This window comes from Myotis lucifugus, unplaced genomic scaffold, assembly GCF_000147115.1.
Source record: "Myotis lucifugus unplaced genomic scaffold, Myoluc2.0 scaffold_46, whole genome shotgun sequence".
Taxonomy (NCBI): Eukaryota; Metazoa; Chordata; class Mammalia; order Chiroptera; family Vespertilionidae; genus Myotis; species Myotis lucifugus.
Genome location: NW_005871094.1, coordinates 7,636,937 through 7,652,834, shown reverse-complemented (window position 1 = coordinate 7,652,834; position 15,898 = coordinate 7,636,937). Strand labels below are relative to the sequence as shown.

The following is a 15,898-nucleotide window of genomic DNA, read 5'->3' as shown; positions in this document are numbered from 1 at the left end:
GGGTAGCAGTGTGAACTGAACTTAAAACAGGCTTCCATTGAAATAAGTGTGCCTCTTTTAAGCTAAATTTAGGCAAGTTTATTTCTTACAATGGGGCTGGCACCAGCCTCACCAGGTTGTTAGAAGGTGAAATAGGATCTGTAAAGCCAGGAGCGCACTGCCCAGCCCATCGTAAGCATTAAGTGGCAGCTTTCCTCTTGTGTATTCCCCTGGCCCTCATGATGCCACCATAATAACCCGGTTCCTTTATAGAGCTTTACAGTGTGCAGAGCGTTTCACAGACATTGTCTCCCTGGATCCTCAAAACCTTCTGCAAGGCAGACAGGGCAGGTGTTCCTTCCCCAACTGACAGGTGAAGAAACTGAAGAACTCAGCAAATTTCACACAGTGAAGGTGACCTGGGCAGCCTCCCACACCCACACCCACACCCAGGGGGCTCTTCTGTTTGGAGGGTTTTTGGTGGCCTGATCCTGAGGTAAGACAGAAGCCTGGTTCGTCATCGGTGCAGGAGATGCCAGACAGGCTCCCTGAGCCCTGGGTTTCCCCGGACAGTGGAGGCTGCTGGAGGCTGGCTTCTTCTCTGCCCTTCCCCAGCAGCACCCTAGGAACTCCACGTGGGAGCCCTGGGGAGACTGATCACGGGTAAGGAGGGGCCCTGCCTAGAGTACCGGGATTCTGTGTAGCCCTGAAGTGGGACGGGGAGGAGCAGGAGAGAGCGAGGCCTGGGGCGTGCAGCCAGCCTGGGCTGGGAGCCAGCCTGGAAAAGAGAAGCCACCTCTGGAAACCACACACTATGGCTGAAGCTGATGTGGCAGGGAAGGCACATCTGGCAGGAGGCAGTTATAACAGGCTCGTTGGTCTAGGGGTATGATTCTCGCTTAGGGTGCGAGAGGTCCCGGGTTCAAATCCCGGACGAGCCCTGCTTTTCCTGGATTTATTTTTATTCTGCCCTCCCCACCCCGACCACACACATATATACTGCCTGCCCTTTCTGGAGTAGAAGCACACATATGGCCTAGGTCCCCGTGTAAAACCCAAGCTAGGAAATGCACAGGATTCAAAGTCCAAAAGCTAAGATTCAAAACTGAGTCTCGGTTTTCCTCTCGGCAATATGGGAGCAGTAATACTTATTTCTCAGAGAAACTATGTGAAATCTTTTTGCAAATTATAGTGCACTTTACAGACATACAGATTGTTAGGAATAATAATAACAACACAGGAAATCCAGAGTGGAACTTCTGGCAACATGGCAGACTGAATTAATGTGGCTATCTCCTCACCCAGCCCCCCCTCAAACACACACACAAATTTGCATAAAATAGAATTTTAAAATTAAAATATGGACAATTGCAAAAATTTAGTTTAAAAAAAGGAAACCCAAATATTAGACTTAAGGAAGGAAGACAAAACCATATAAAAGAGGAGAGGAGGCTGTCCCAGTGGCCATGGTGGGTTTAGACAGGGACCTAGAGCTGCATCTCAATGCTTCTGGTTATGGGATATGTGGCCTCAGCCCACCAGAGATAAGGCGCTGGGGCTGGACCCCCTGCATAAAGCTCAGAACATCAAAGATCTACCTTCTCCGTGGAAAGAAAACTAAAAACTACACACACCAGTCCACAGAAGCATAGAAAAGAACCTGAGGGATTGAAGTCCCGAGTCTGAGCAAATGCTTGTATTGCATCCGGATTTACATTATCTGATTGATGCTGATTCTCAAGCAGAGAAGTTAAACAGAAATCTGGTTTTGGACTCTTGAAATCCCTAGGAATACCACACAGCCCCACAGAAGCAAGAAAGAGCTCTGTAAGAATGTTTTCCTAGGCCAGATCATATGGGGGACTCTCTCTCTCTCTCTCTCTCTCTCTCTCTCTCACACACACACACACACACACACACACACACCTGCTGTAGAAGAGCTCACAATAAAATATTATAAACTAGACAAGGAAGTAATCAACTATAAGAAAGAGTCAGCAGACACAACAAACAGAAGAATTAACACTCCCAGAACTGTGCTTAATAGAAAAACATTATATAATAAGTATACTTAAAAGCACTAAAAATTAAACACGAGAAAATAAACCACAATAAAAATATTGGACTATGAAAAAAAGCAGCTTATTGAGAGGGAAAGATAAAACATTAAGAAATGAAAGGCATATCATTGAAATTAAAGACTCAATGATGTATTAAACAGTAGACTAGACCCAGTTGGAAAGAGAATTAGTGAATTGGAAGATAGAGCTGATGAAATCATTCAAAATTTGGAGGGAAGGTGATGAAATAGGAAATATGAAAGAATAGTTAAAAGACATGAGGGAAAGAATGAGATATATATGGCATATCACAACCCTATCTATATATATAAAAGTCTAATATGCAAAGTGTCCCCTCAGGAGTTCAATTGCTCGCTATGATGTGCGCTGACCACCAGGGGGTGGCGCAGAACAAAGGGCTGCTGGTGGGCAGCCGGCAGCCGCTAGGGACCCTACCTGTGCACAAATTTCATGCACTGGGCCTCTAGTATAAAATAGGGGCTCCTGAAAGAGACAGGAAGAATGGGGGGAATGTAATATCCCGATAGATAATGGTTAAGAATTTTCCAAAATGGAAGAAAAACACAGGTCTCAGGTTGAAGAGTCCTGAGCTTATAAACACATTGTGGCAAAACTGCAGAATACTGAGGAAAAGAAAAAAATCTTAAAAGTAACAAGAAAAAAAAAGGCCTGTTTGCCTAGAAAAATAATAGTTATATTGGCTGATTTCTTATTAGCAACAAAATATTATAGAAAAAAATAAAATATCTTCAAAAGATCAAGAAAAACCTGACAACCTCGAATTCTCTGCCCACGAAGTTTCCACTTAAATGGTGTGAAGTAAGGAAGTTTTAAGACAGTGGCTCAGAATGATTACCACTTGAAAACTTTCACTGAAATGCCACCAAAGGATATACTGTACAAGAAGGAAGGCGTGGAATGCAAGAAGGAATGGTGAGCAGAGAAATTTATGTTAGTGAATCTAATCAAGCACAGAAAGTCACTGGTAAGAGTGTAAATTGGTCAAACAGCTTTTTAGAGCACTGTAGCAATAACTAGTAAAGTTTAACTAGTGACGTTAAGCACATATTCCCTGACCTAGAAATTCTACCTCTAGGTATCTACCTTAGAGAAGTGCTTACATATATGCCAGGGAGGCACGCACAGCACTGTTCATGGCAGCATTGTTTATAACCCAGAAAACTGGAAACATTCTAAATGCCCCTTAGCAGAAAGAGGAATAAATAAATTGTGGTACCAGTATATTCAAACAATGAAATCGTATTCAGAAGTTAAAATTCATGAATAAATGTAAAACACTTTTGAGAAAAAAGAAAGCTTGCAGAATAATGTATGCAGTATAATACCATTTAGATAGATTTTAAACACAAGTCAATATTCTGTAGTGTTTGTGAATATATACATAGAGAATAAAACTGTAAAACTGTAACTAGAAGGGCTATCTCTGAATCAAATATGGCAAGAAATGAACAGAAATTGGATTTCAGTGGATATTTATTGTTATTCACTGTATCTCTGTATTTTTCTGCATGTTTAAAAGATTTACATTTTCCCCCTTCTAACGAAGGGATCTGGGCATTTAGAAATAAGGGTAAAGGGGGATAAATGGTCGCATCAATCCTGAGAGGATGAGCTTTGGGATGGATTAGGAGGGAGGCTGAGTCCTGAGTCCAGGGATTACAAGGATTAATTTAGATCATCTCCCTCAGCTGATCACCTGACACCCCCACCTCTGCTGGCACTTGGGAGCTGCATCCTTGGGCCCTGGTCCACTTCCCCCCATAGCTGCTGAGCCTTTCCCTCCTGCCCTCTAATCCCCCCCCCACCCCACCCCCCATCATCAACCCAGTGCTGGTCTGGCCAGGATTTGCCCATATTTGGGTCCTGAGAATAGATTGGTTCGGATCTCCCTGAATGCCCTCCTAATCGAGGGTGAAAGCTGACCTGCAGGCCAAGAGCCAGGGAGAAACTAGTCTTAATACTCAGGATCAGAGCTCCCCGAGAAGCGCTTGGACCTGGTGTCAGAGTCGACAACGTCCTCCTTTGACCTTCCTCCATCAGCCCAAAGGTCAGCGGGTGAACACCAGCTGCTCACTGACCCCCCTGGCTGAGGCAGAACGAGGAGCTGCACTATGGCAGACCACACAGCCACGGGGCTTGCAGCACTAGGCTGTCAGTCACCAGAGCTCTCTGCCGCCCCACCCTCCCAATGCCAGCCCCTTCCTCCCTCCCTGACAATTGTCCTGCTCCCCAAGTCTGGGCCGGTCTGATATCTGCAGCCGACCCTCCGGAAGGGTCTGGATGGGCTACTTCAACAGCCTTTCCCCAACGGGATCACGTTGACCACAGGATACAGAATGGAATCCTGATCTCTGGGGAGCAAATGAAACCTCCATCATCTCTCAGAGCACTCGGCTAGGGGGATGAGAGGAAGAAGGGAAGGAGAGGGGGAGAGAAGAGGAAGGGGAAAGGAGGGGAGGGAGACTCTTATAGGGCAACGTTATCGTTATTGGGCAACATTTAACTCCCTAAGCATGAAATCATACTGGGAAGTCTTAGGAACCTCCAATACTTTTCTGGAGGCGCCGGGACGCCCCTGTTCCTACGTGTGCGCCGCTCTGTCCCTGCGGAGACCCGCAGAGATGCCTGGGGGACAGACAGTCCTCGGGTGAATAACTGAATCACTGAAACAAGCCCTTTGGGCTTCCACATCTACAAGAGGGAACATCAGTTCCCACTCGAGGCGGCTACAGGGGTGGGGTGCGTGCATCGGGGCTGGTGGCCCACGGGGTTGGGGCCAGGGCGGGAGGCCGGGCGGTGGGAGAGGAGGTCTTCGGGCAGCGCGGGCTGCGGGGCCACGGAGCGCTCCCTGGTTGGATTGGGCGGGGGCTCCGGGAAGGCAGAGACAGGGCCTGGCATTTCGCGTTCGTGGGCCTCGGCTTCCTTCCTCCAGCCTCGCAACTCCCGGGCGCGAGGAGCCGCTGCGGGGGCTCGGGCGGCAGCCCTGCGTGCGGAGTGAGTGTCTGCGCGCTTGGAGGGACAGGCGGGGAGGGTTTGCGCGCTTGGAGGGACAGGCGGGGAGGGTTTGCGCGCTTGGAGGGACCGGCGGGGAGGGTTTGCGCGCTTGGAGGGACAGGCGGGAGGGTTTGCGCGTTTGGAGGGACCGGCGGGGAGGGTTTGCGCGCTTGGAGGGACAGGCGGGAGGGTTTGCGCGCTTGGAGGGACAGGCGGGAGGGCTGGTCCACCCTCGTCCTTCCCTCCCCGTCGCTGAGCGCCCTGAGGCCGGGCCCTGTCCCCGGCGAAGAGGGGTCCCCGCGCGCAGCCGACCCCGGCAGGACCCGCGCCAGACCAGGGCACCGTGCCGCTCCCTCGGGGCGCAGCCTCAGCCCGATTAGCCGCGTCCGCCCGCCCGCCCGCTCCCCGGCGCCGGCATGGGCGTGTCGGGGACAAGCTCTCCCTCTCCCCGCGCCCCGCGCCGGCCCGGGTTCCCCAGCCGCGGTGCAAGGAGGGCTTCCCGGCGGCGGCGGCGGGCGGGGCGGTGTCAGGTGCCTGCCAGGCCCGCCCCCTCGTCCCGCCCCCTCCGCTCCGCCTCCCCCTCCCGTCCCCCTGCGCACGGGCGCCGGGTCCCGGCCTCGCTGCTGCAGCGTCTGCTCCCGGGGACGGCGGCGGCGCGAGCGGCCATGGAGGCGGCTGCTGGGGCCGGCGCGGGCGCCGCGAGCTGGAGCTGCCCGGGCCCAGGTCAGACCCGCCCCTTCCTCACTCTCCACCTCTGCTCCCTGCGGACCCAGGGTCCTCCTCCCCCCGTTCCCTCCGAAGTCCTCCTCCTCCGTCCCACCCCCACCTGGCCCGGGCTCCATCTTTCCTGGCTGGCTCTCCCGCCACCGCCACGCCTGCCCCGGCGCCTCTCCCGCGCCCTCCCCGTCTCGTCTGTGCAGCCGGCGATGCTTCCAGCCCTGGCGGCTCCCGACCCTGCACCCCGCCGGCCCGAAGGCTCCCGAGGGTGGGGCGCGCCAGGTCCCGCGGGAGAAGGGGGGGTGCAGGGGGGAGCAGCTCTGGCCTAGACCCCTTCCCACAGCCCCGCCCCCAGCACCTGCTCCTTCCGCGCACCACCGCACCCTTTCAGCCGCTCTTTTACTGGCTCCTGTCCTCCCTCCATCCTTGTCTCTCTCCTGCGGTCCCCTTTGGGCTGAAGAGACACACACCCTTTCCGGAGAGGAGGCTGGACCTGGGGGTGCCGAGGAGGGTGCAGGGCGGGGTCCCCGCAGGCGCAGCTCGAGAATTAAAACCCCGGGGCTCCAAAGGGCTAGAAGGCACGTCCCCTTCCTTCTCGGCCCTGCACCCAGCCCCCAGCCGCCCCTGGCATCGACAGCGCCCCCTCTGTCCCTCTGGCAGGCTCCACAGTGACCACTGTAGGCTCCTACGAGGGCTCTGAGGGATGTGAGAGGAAGAAAGGCCAGCGCTGGGGGTCCCTGGAGCGGCGGGGGATGCAAGCTATGGAGGGTGAGTTTTCCCAGAAAGCTTCATTTCTCTCTCTTCCCCCCTCCTCCTTCCGCCCTCTGACCCCAGAACTCTGAGCCAGGACACAGCTCCTTCCTCAGTTCACCTTAGCCCCCTCCTGCCCTCCTCAGGGCTCCGGCTTGGAGGGGGGTTCCAGGTGCATCCCTTGGGGACCCTAATCCGCACCTAACCAGGCTGTGTGTCCCGAGGGAGCTGCCAGGCAGCCAACAGGCCTCAGCTGGACAGAGCTTTTCAGCAGGGGGTTTGTTCTTGCTGCCTCTCAACCCAGCCCCCAAGCTGTCTCTTCTTTTGAAAAGCTGGGAAGGGAGCATGTGAATTATGTTTCTCGTGCCACCATCAGGAACTTCATACGCAAGCTTTGTGGCTTTGGTTCTCTAGGATCGCTTACTGTCTGAAAGAGATGGCCTGGGAGGGGGCAGGCGGGAAGGCCAACCTCCCAACACTCATGTGTTCCCACACACCCCTGGGCTTTCGTGGGTGCTGCCAACACAGGCCCCTGAAGGGAAGCTGGTCCTTTTTCTGGGACTTCTGTGCACACTCAGTGTGGCAACCCTGCTTCCCCGAGGGGGACAGATGACTCAAGGGACCCCAGATGAACCTTAGGCTGCTGTTATTGAAGAAAATAAGATCAGGGATTCAGGTTTTAAAACGAAGCAAACAATCACAACCCAGATACGATGTTTGCTATTTAGAGGAACTGCATTGCAGCAAAGGAGAGGGTGCTCACCAACCAGAGGCTCGGGAGCAGGCACACCCCAGTTTCCAGTGCGTTAAAGGCTTTCTCTTACGCACAAGCACACCCTCAGACTCCCCCCTGAAAACCTGCACTGTGGTCACCAGGGGAGGAGGGGCCTCACTGCACTCAGGAGGGACAGGCAGGGAGGGCTGGGAGAGCGGACCCCCACCCCCACCCCGCAGACACTCAGCAGGGAAAAGGAAGGTGGACCTTGTAGAAAATTTCAAAAAGAGCACATTTGAAAGGGCCCCCGTGTTTGTCCAGTAAAACATTCAGAATCACTTGGTTTAAGTGTTTTCTTTCTCTGCCTGCAGGCAGGCAATGCCTTTTTATTATGGAAAGGCTAATTTCTCACAAGCCACCAGGATAGTTTTTAACTTTCCACAAACCCCCAAACGGTAACTCTTGCCCCGTTTGGCCTGAGATATGCCCAGTGTCTGAATCCTTTCTTGACTACTTGTCCCACTACCCAGGGACCGGGACTGGAAGACGCAGGTGTCCTCATGCAAGCTTCACATGGCTGAGCCAGCGCCGGCTGCTCAGTTGGCCCAAAGGCGGTAATGGGAGGCCACCAGGTGCAGGAGGGGTCCAGAAAGGGCCCGGAAGGGGGATGGGCTACCTCCAAACTTGACCCTCACAACTGAAGACTCAGGAGTGCAGGGCCTGCCCAGGGGGTTCTTGGGGGACACCAGGTGGCACTATTATAACATCTCTGCCCTGAGCCAGTGTGTTTGAGCGCCCGCCCTAGAAGGACCCTTGAAAGGAAATTGTCTCTGACTCCCTGGTGGGCTGGGTGTCCTCCCTAGGGGAAGTGTTACTCCCAGCACTCTATGAGGAGGAAGAGGAGGAGGAGGAAGAGGTGGAAGAGGTGGAAGAAGAGGAAGAGCACGTGCAGAAAGGTGGTGGTATGGGCTCCCTGTCGTTGGGCAAGCACCGGGGCCTGAGCCTCACCGAGACAGAGCTCGAGGAGCTGAGGGCTCAGGTGCTGCAGCTGGTGGCCGAGCTGGAAGAGACCCGGGAGCTGGCAGGGCAGCACGAGGACGACTCCCTGGAGCTGCAGGGTGAGTGTCTGTGACTGAGGGCCTGGCCCAAAGGCTCTGTGCTCACTGGATCCCAGGCCTGATGTAGGATCTCAGGCCTGATGCTGGCCCCTGTCTCATTGCAGGGCTCCTGGAGGATGAACGGCTGGCCAGTGCCCAGCAGGCAGAGGTGTTCACCAAGCAGATCCAGCAGCTCCAAGGTAATTCCCAGAACTCAGGCTGGAGAGGTGGAGGTCTTCCAGGGACTTGTGTCTGGAAGGTTTGGCTGAAGCATAGCAGACAAACAACCTAATTCAGCACTTTCTCCTTTTTTTTTTCTGTACTAATCCCACCCTTTCTTCTCATCTCGTCATTCCCCTCATTACCTAGTTTTCTTTAAAAAAAATGTTTCTTAATTGATTTCAGAGAGGAAGGTAGAGGGATAGAGAGATGGAAACATCAGTTAGGAGAGAGAATCATTGATTGGCTGCCTCCTGCACGCCCCCTACTGGGGGCTGAGTCTGCAACCCAGGCATGTGCCCTGACCGGGAATTGAACCAGTGACCTCCTGGTTCCTGGTTCGATGCTCAACCACTGAGCCACACCCGGCTGGGCAATTTTTCTTTCTTTTTGCATCTCTGCCTGGCACTTCTGTCTTCCTTTTCTCACCCTCCCATTTCACCCTTTCTCCCTGTGATTAACTCTCTCCTTTTTCTCTCCTTCAGCCTCCTCCCTTCATACCTTCATCTCTTTTCCCTGGTTCTCCTGGTCAGTGCCAGGGGTAGGTGATCAGGACTGAATTCTGAACCAGATTGCTTTTTCCTGGCCCTCAAAGGGCACCCTGGGAAAAACAGTGAGCCAATGAGAAGTGACTGGAGGGGACTCTATACATCTCTTTCTTTTTAAGTGAAGCGGATGAGAACGCTTCTTTTTGCTCCCTAGGAACAAAGCTGTGGCCCCCAAATCCCTTTCTTCTAACACCCCACATTTCCCTTTTGTCTTCTGGGAAGCAAGCAGGGCAGGCGTCCCACATTCCTCTGTACCACCAAATAAAGAAGGCAGCTTTTGTTATTTTCTGTGAGCTTCCGGAAGGTGTAGGGGCGCTGCCCTAGAAAACAGCAGGGACTCTCCCAGGAGAAGGGGAGATCAAGCCAAAAAGAAGAGTATAAATGGAGAAAAAAGGAAGCCCAGGAAGCAGGCCTGGAGAGGACAAAGAAAAGGTGGAGGGAGGCGGGGCGGGGGGCGGGGGTGTAAGCAAAGGTAGATGCAGGAGAAGTAGACAATTCATGGGGGAGGGGGGAGGAGAGAAATGGAGATGTGTTGCACAGGGCAGCGTGTGAGCAGTGGTCTCAGAGCACCTAGATTCTTGGGCTCAGCTCCGCCACGAAACCAGCTTGGTGCTCTTGGGCAAGTCACTTTTATCTTTCTGACACTTGTTTCTTTATTTGTAAGAAGGGGCTAATTTATTTGTTTATCGTCCATTTATGGAGTGCCTGTAGACTTGGAGGCCCAGCTATGAACAAGACAGAGTAGATCCCTGCCCTAGTGAAGAGTGCATTCTAATAAGGAGAGGCAGAAAATAAACAACACATGTTCACGTGGCAATATGCTGTGAATACAGTGCAACAATATGATGGAGATGGGGTGAAAGGGAGTTTATTTTTGATAGGGTAGTTAGAAAAATCCTCTTTGAGAAGGTGACATTTGAACTAAGACCTGAATAATGAGAAAGATCTGAGGGAAAAGCAGTTGGGCAGAAGGAATAGCAACTGCAAAAGCCCAGAGGCAAGAATGAGTTTCCTGTGTTTGGAGGACAGCACAAAGGCCATTGTGGCTGTAACAGTGCATGTGGAGGACCCTGGTAAGAGAGTTCTGAGAGGCAGGCAGAGGCCAGCTTACAAAGGGCCTTGTAGGCCAGCTGAGAGATTTGGCTTTTTTTTTATTATTATTAATATATTTTATTGATTTTTTACAGAGGAAGGGTTAGGGATAGAGAATCAGAAACATCGATGAGAAAGAAACATCGATCAGCTGCCTCCTGCACAGTCCCCACTGGGTATGTGCCCGCAACCAAGGTACATGCCCTTGACCGGAATCGAACCCGGGACCCTTGAGTCCGCAGGCCGACGCTCTATCCACTGAGCCAAACCGGTTAGGGCTGAGAGGTTTGGCTTTTATCCTAAGTATAGCAGAAAGGTGTGGGAGGGTCTTAGCCAGGGCTGGGCTGATACACTGCTTTACATTAAAAAAAAAAAACAAAAGCACTTTAGCCCTGGCTGGTGTGGTTCAGTTGTTTGAGCATTGTCCCGGTGCACCTCAAGGTTGCAGGTTTGATGTCAGGACACATGCCCAGGTTGTCAGTTGAATCCTTTGTTGGGGTGTGTGCAAGAGGCAACCGATTGATGTTTCTCTCTCATATTGATGTTTTTCTCTCTCTCCCCCTCTCCTTTCCTCTCTCTCTCAAAATCAATAAAAGATTTTTTTAAAAAACAAACACATTACCTTTAAAAAAAAAAAGAACACTTTGTCCACTGTGTGGAAATTGGATGGAGGGAACAGAGTCAAAACAGTGAGTCTGGTCAGCAAGTTATTGCAATAGTCCAGTCAAGAGGTGGTGATTACTGGGATTAGAGTAATAGAAATGAAGGTGATTCCCAATAGATTTTGAAGGTCAAGCCCTCAGGATTTGTGATGAATTGGAAGGGGGATAAGAGATGACTGTTGGTTGGTGGTGTTATTTATTGGGATAGGAAGACATCGGGGGTTAGGGGAGGCATTTAAGACATGTTTTCTACATGTTGAGTTTGAAATGGGTAATGACATCCAAGTAAATATGTTGAATTGGATATGTGACTGTAGAACCAGGGGAGAAATCAGAGATATAAATTTGGGAAACATTAGCATATAGATGACATTCAAGTCTATGGCAGAGCACCATGAAATCACATGGAGTTACTGGAAGGGAAGAAAAAGGTTCCAGTCCCAGGGTTACTCCAGTATTTAAAGGCCCAGAATAGAAGGAGAAATGAGCAAAAAGGGACTGAGGTAGGAGGAACTACTGGAGCCTTTCATGCCCTGGAAGCCAAGAGCAGAAAGTGCTTCGAGGAGAGAACAACTGTGTCAAAAGTTGCTTAGTCAAGGAAGATGGCCATTTGATTTGGCAAGATGGAGGGCTCTGAGATATTTTATCGAAGATAGAACCTGATTGGGTTGGGACTGAAGAGGGAAGGGGAGGTGACATGGAGAAGGTGAGTCCAGAGAATTCCAGCCGTCATGTTTTGAAGAGAGGCAGAGAAATAAAGGAATGAGACATAAAATCAAGGGAGAGTGTTTGGGGGTTTTTTATTTTTATTTCTTAGCTAGGACACACTAGATCATGTTTTTATGATGAAGGAAATGGTCCAGTACAGCATGAAAGGCCTTTGCTTAGATAAGGGACATTCCTTTCAAATAAGCAAGTCAGAATCTCAGTAGAGAGGCAGGTAGGCAACAACGTGGGAGAATAAAGTTCCAGAGCAATTTGCTCAGTGGGGCTGTTTCTGGTGTTAAATCTCAGCCAAGCGGGGAAGGGGTGGGAGGCAGGGGCCGCAGGTCTGGTGCAGGCGCCCCGGTCTCCACCCGCGGGAACTAACAGACCGTCCTTGCGCACGCGCGTTGCCCGTTTCCGCCGAGAGGGGGCGCGCGCGGGCTCAGAGGTAGCTGGTGTTGGGAGGCCGTTCGGCCGCCACAGCCCCTCGGGGGCCGGGACCGGCCGGAGTCGGGAGGCCCCCCAGGGAGACCGCCTAAAGGGGGGCCGGCGAGATGGAGGCCATAACCAGTAAGTGACCACCGACATCTCTGTGCCGCAGCCCGGACTCCCGGACCCTTGGCCTCGCCCCCAACAGCCCCAGCCCCGCTGCCAGCCGGCGCCGCTCTCCCAACCGCTGTGGCCTTCCTGCTCCGGCCAGGGCCCGCCCCAGCCGGCCCCGCCCCGCCCAGCTTCTGGATAAGCCCCTCCCTCAGGCCGGCAAGCCCCGCCCCTCGGCCTTAGCGGGTCCTGCCCCTGATGAAGAGGTTTTTCAGGTGTGGGGAGACCTTCCTCGGTTCCTCCTGGACTGGAGCATGTCATGTTTGCAGGGCTAGACTCCAGAAGAGAACCTAAGGGAGATTTGGACCCGAGCATCAAGGGCACATAGGGAAGTGGAGGTTGGTCAGCCTCCGCAGAAGTCCACCCCAGGCCGCAGGGCCTTTATCCTAATGGCCAGTTGACATGTATGTCTCCCCCACTAGATTCTAAGCTTCTGGGTAAGCTCTTCCCTCGGGCCTACAAGACCCGCCCCTGTGCTGTTCAGCAGTGGATAGAGCAAGGAATTTGTTCTTTCAAACTGGAAGGAAGTCAGAGAATCTGAGTGGAGAGAAGCTTGGGTGTGGCACAGAGGTGGTGACCAATTAATACTTGAAGAGACCAAGAAGAGGAGGCCGCTGGGGTCATTCTAGGGAAGGGACGACTGGCAAAAGATGTGCCTAGAGCTGCACGTGTGAGCTTGGGAGAGTGGGAATAGGGCCGGAGACATTCCTCCGGCCCCTGAGACCCCCTGCCCATTCAGCATTTATATCTGCAGTATGTCTCCCATTTTTTCTTCTCGTAGTACTCAGTAAACGTTTGTCCAATAGATGGCCCTCTGCCTCATTTATTCACGAATACAGCAAATACTTATCAAGCTGCATCACGCCAGGTACTATGACAAATCCTGGAGCTATAATGATGAGCAAAACAGACGTGTTCCCTGCCTTCATGAAGCTTATAGTCAAGGAAGTAGGAGAGTAAGGTGTTACACACATACACACACACACACACACACACACACTGCAAAACTACACGGTGCTTTGAGAGCATCTAATAGAGGACTTGCTTAGTTTTTTTGAGGAGGTGAGGGAGAGGGGCTAGGGAAAGTTGAAATCTGAATGGTGAATAGAATGAGCAGAGGACAGGGCAAGGGATAAGGACAGTGTAACTTGCCATGTTTGTGGGAAGGTCCTGACCCTCCCAACCCAATCCTCATTAATTCCATAATCCTGGCTCCCAAATTTTGATTTTTTTTATTGGTATCAGTGCCTTTTACTCTCTCTCCAAGTTTAGGTTCTCCTAATCCCAGATTATCCATGTCCAACAACCCTGAGATGTGCCACAGATACTGAGAGCTCTGACACATTTCTTTTGTAAATTAAAAGCTATTATAAAATAGAGGCCTGTTGTGAAAATTCAAACAGCACCAATGTAGAAAGTAAAAGTCCCCATCAGATGCTATCTCATACTTCAGAAGGAACTGCTCTTTATGGCTGGCACACAGATCTTTCCAGACCTCTTTCTATGTCTTTGTATATTTGTGTTATATATTGTACATACAATTGTTTTTTTTAAATATATTTTATTGATTTTTTACAGAGAGGAAGGGAGAGGGATAGAGAGTTAGAAACATTGATGAGGGAGAAACATCGATCAGCTGCCTCCTGCACATCCCCCACTGGGGATGTGCCCGCAACCAAGGTACATGCCCTTGACCGGAATCGAACCTGGAACCCTTCAGTCCACAGGCCGACACCTTATCCACTGAACCAAACCGGTTAGGGCCATATAATTGTTTTTTTGCAAAAATAAGATAGTACAATATATTTTATAGCTGATTTTTCTTTCTAGTTAGTATGTATGGAAACCTTTTCAATAAATCTGCCATTTTCTTTTTAATGGCTGCTGATATTCTGTTTAACCATCACTAATTTAAACAATCTCTTATCAATCAACATGTAGGTTATTTTCCCATGTTTGGTTACCATGTGATGAACCTACATTTGAATTTCAGCTATGAACTCTAAATAGATAGTATTTTAGGGCCAGTACTTACCACAGGCAGTTCATGGGGATTCTGAAGTTCTAATTTCTAAGCTCCCAGACTGAATACATGAGAATAGTCTGTGTAGATTTTTTTAGCCAGGGAATTTTTAACATATATATATATTTCAGAGATGAAGGGAAAAAAGGGAGGGAGAGATAGAAACATCAGCACAGTGGAAATAAATGCCTGTGTGCATTTACTGAGCCCATCTCCCCACTGGGGAATTGAGCCCGCAACCCAGGCGTGTGCCCTGACTGGTAATGGAACTGTGACCTCCTGGTTCATAGGTCAGTGCTCAACCACTGTGCCATACTGGCCGGACTAGCCAGGGAATTTTTGAAAAGACTCAGGACATAAGAAAAATATTGTAAGTTATGTTTGGCCTTTAATTCTTAGGCAATTCCTTAGAAACACTAATAATACTTTTTTTTTTTTTTCATCCTTACCTGAGGAGTGAGGATTTTTTTTTTCCCATTGATTTTTAGAGAGACTGGAAAGGAAAGGGGAGGAGGAGGAGAGAGAGAGAAACATTGATATGAGAGAGACACATCAATTAGTTTCCTCCCATACTCGCCCCCGATGACCGGGTGCAGGGCTCATACCTACCCTTGACTGGGAATCGAACCCTCGGCGCTCTGGTGCACAGGCCGATGCTCTAACCACTGAGAACACTGGCCAGGGCACTGATAATACCTTTTGTTGTCAATAGCCTAAGTCGTTGCTTTTGGTGCCAAGCCTCAAAAATCTACTTTTCTACTACTTTACTACGTAGATTCACTCTCTGCTCCCTTCTTAGGTATTCTCTCTATTTCATACCAGATAAAACTATACTTCTCTGTTAGGGTAGAGTCTAGGTTGTCAGGGGTTTCTAGATAAGAAAGTGCCTCCCTTTACCTTTGTGCCTCTAGAACAGGGGTGGGCAAACTTTTTGACTCGAGGGCCACAATGGGTTCTTAAACTGGACCGGAGGGCCGGAACAAAAGCATGGATGGAGTGTTTGTGTGAACTAATATAAATTCAAAGTAAACATCATTACATAAAAGGGTACGGTCTTTTTTTTTTTTTTTTTTAGTTTTATTCATTTCAAACGGGCCGGATCCGGCCCGCGGGCCATAGTTTGCCCACGGCTGCTCTAGAACGTGGTAGATTAATTCACTTATCCTCTTGACCATCCTAACCTTTGGGTTTTTTTGCAGGTGAGTTGCGGAATCTACGGGAGGAGATTTCCATGTTAGAGCGTGAGAAAGAATGTGAACTTAAGGAAATAGAACGGGAGTTGCATTTGGCCCATGCAGAGATCAAGAGTCTGCGACAAGCCGCAGATGATTCTGCGACTGAACATGAGAGTGACATAGCATCCCTGCAGGAGGACCTCTGCCGGATGCAAAGTGAACTTGATGAATTGGAGCGTGTTCGGAACGAGTATGAGCTGGAGATCACCTCCCTCCGTGCAGAAATGGAAATGAAGACCTCTGACTCATCTAATAGTTACACTCCCTCAGATTACTCTGAGCTGCAAGGTATGAGAGTGCAAGCCCTTCTCCTGGTCTGTCAGTAAAGTCAAGCGGAGGGAGATAGTGTGCAAGAAGATGTTGGAAGGTGGTCTTAGATAATGAATTGGGAAACTCTAGAAAAAACCTCCAGGTTGAATTCAAGACTATAAAGGGAGAAAAACTCACCCAGAGTCCCACA

General features: G+C 50.7%; 1 protein-coding gene and 1 non-coding gene across 7 annotated transcripts in view; both read left to right on the top strand.

Moving 5' to 3' along the window:
* Nucleotides 1-848: 848 nt before the first annotated feature.
* Nucleotides 849-920, top strand: TRNAP-AGG. The gene has a single exon. It is a non-coding gene; the product is annotated as a tRNA-Pro (tRNA).
* A 4,762-nt stretch (nt 921-5,682) lies between these two features.
* CCDC136 (coiled-coil domain containing 136) overlaps nt 5,683-15,898 on the top strand; it is a 28,717-nt gene continuing 18,501 nt past the window's right edge. For all 6 annotated transcript variants that reach the window (XR_002829152.1, XM_023753537.1, XM_023753538.1 and 3 more), the window contains exons 1-5: nt 5,683-5,798; nt 6,453-6,560; nt 8,121-8,375; nt 8,480-8,554; nt 15,403-15,726. Coding sequence is in view for 5 of the 6 variants with exons in the window: in XM_023753537.1 (XP_023609305.1) it covers nt 5,741-5,798; nt 6,453-6,560; nt 8,121-8,375; nt 8,480-8,554; nt 15,403-15,726 (820 nt within the window). In the remaining variant the exon portion in view is untranslated. The remainder of the gene's footprint in view (nt 5,799-6,452; nt 6,561-8,120; nt 8,376-8,479; nt 8,555-15,402; nt 15,727-15,898) is intronic.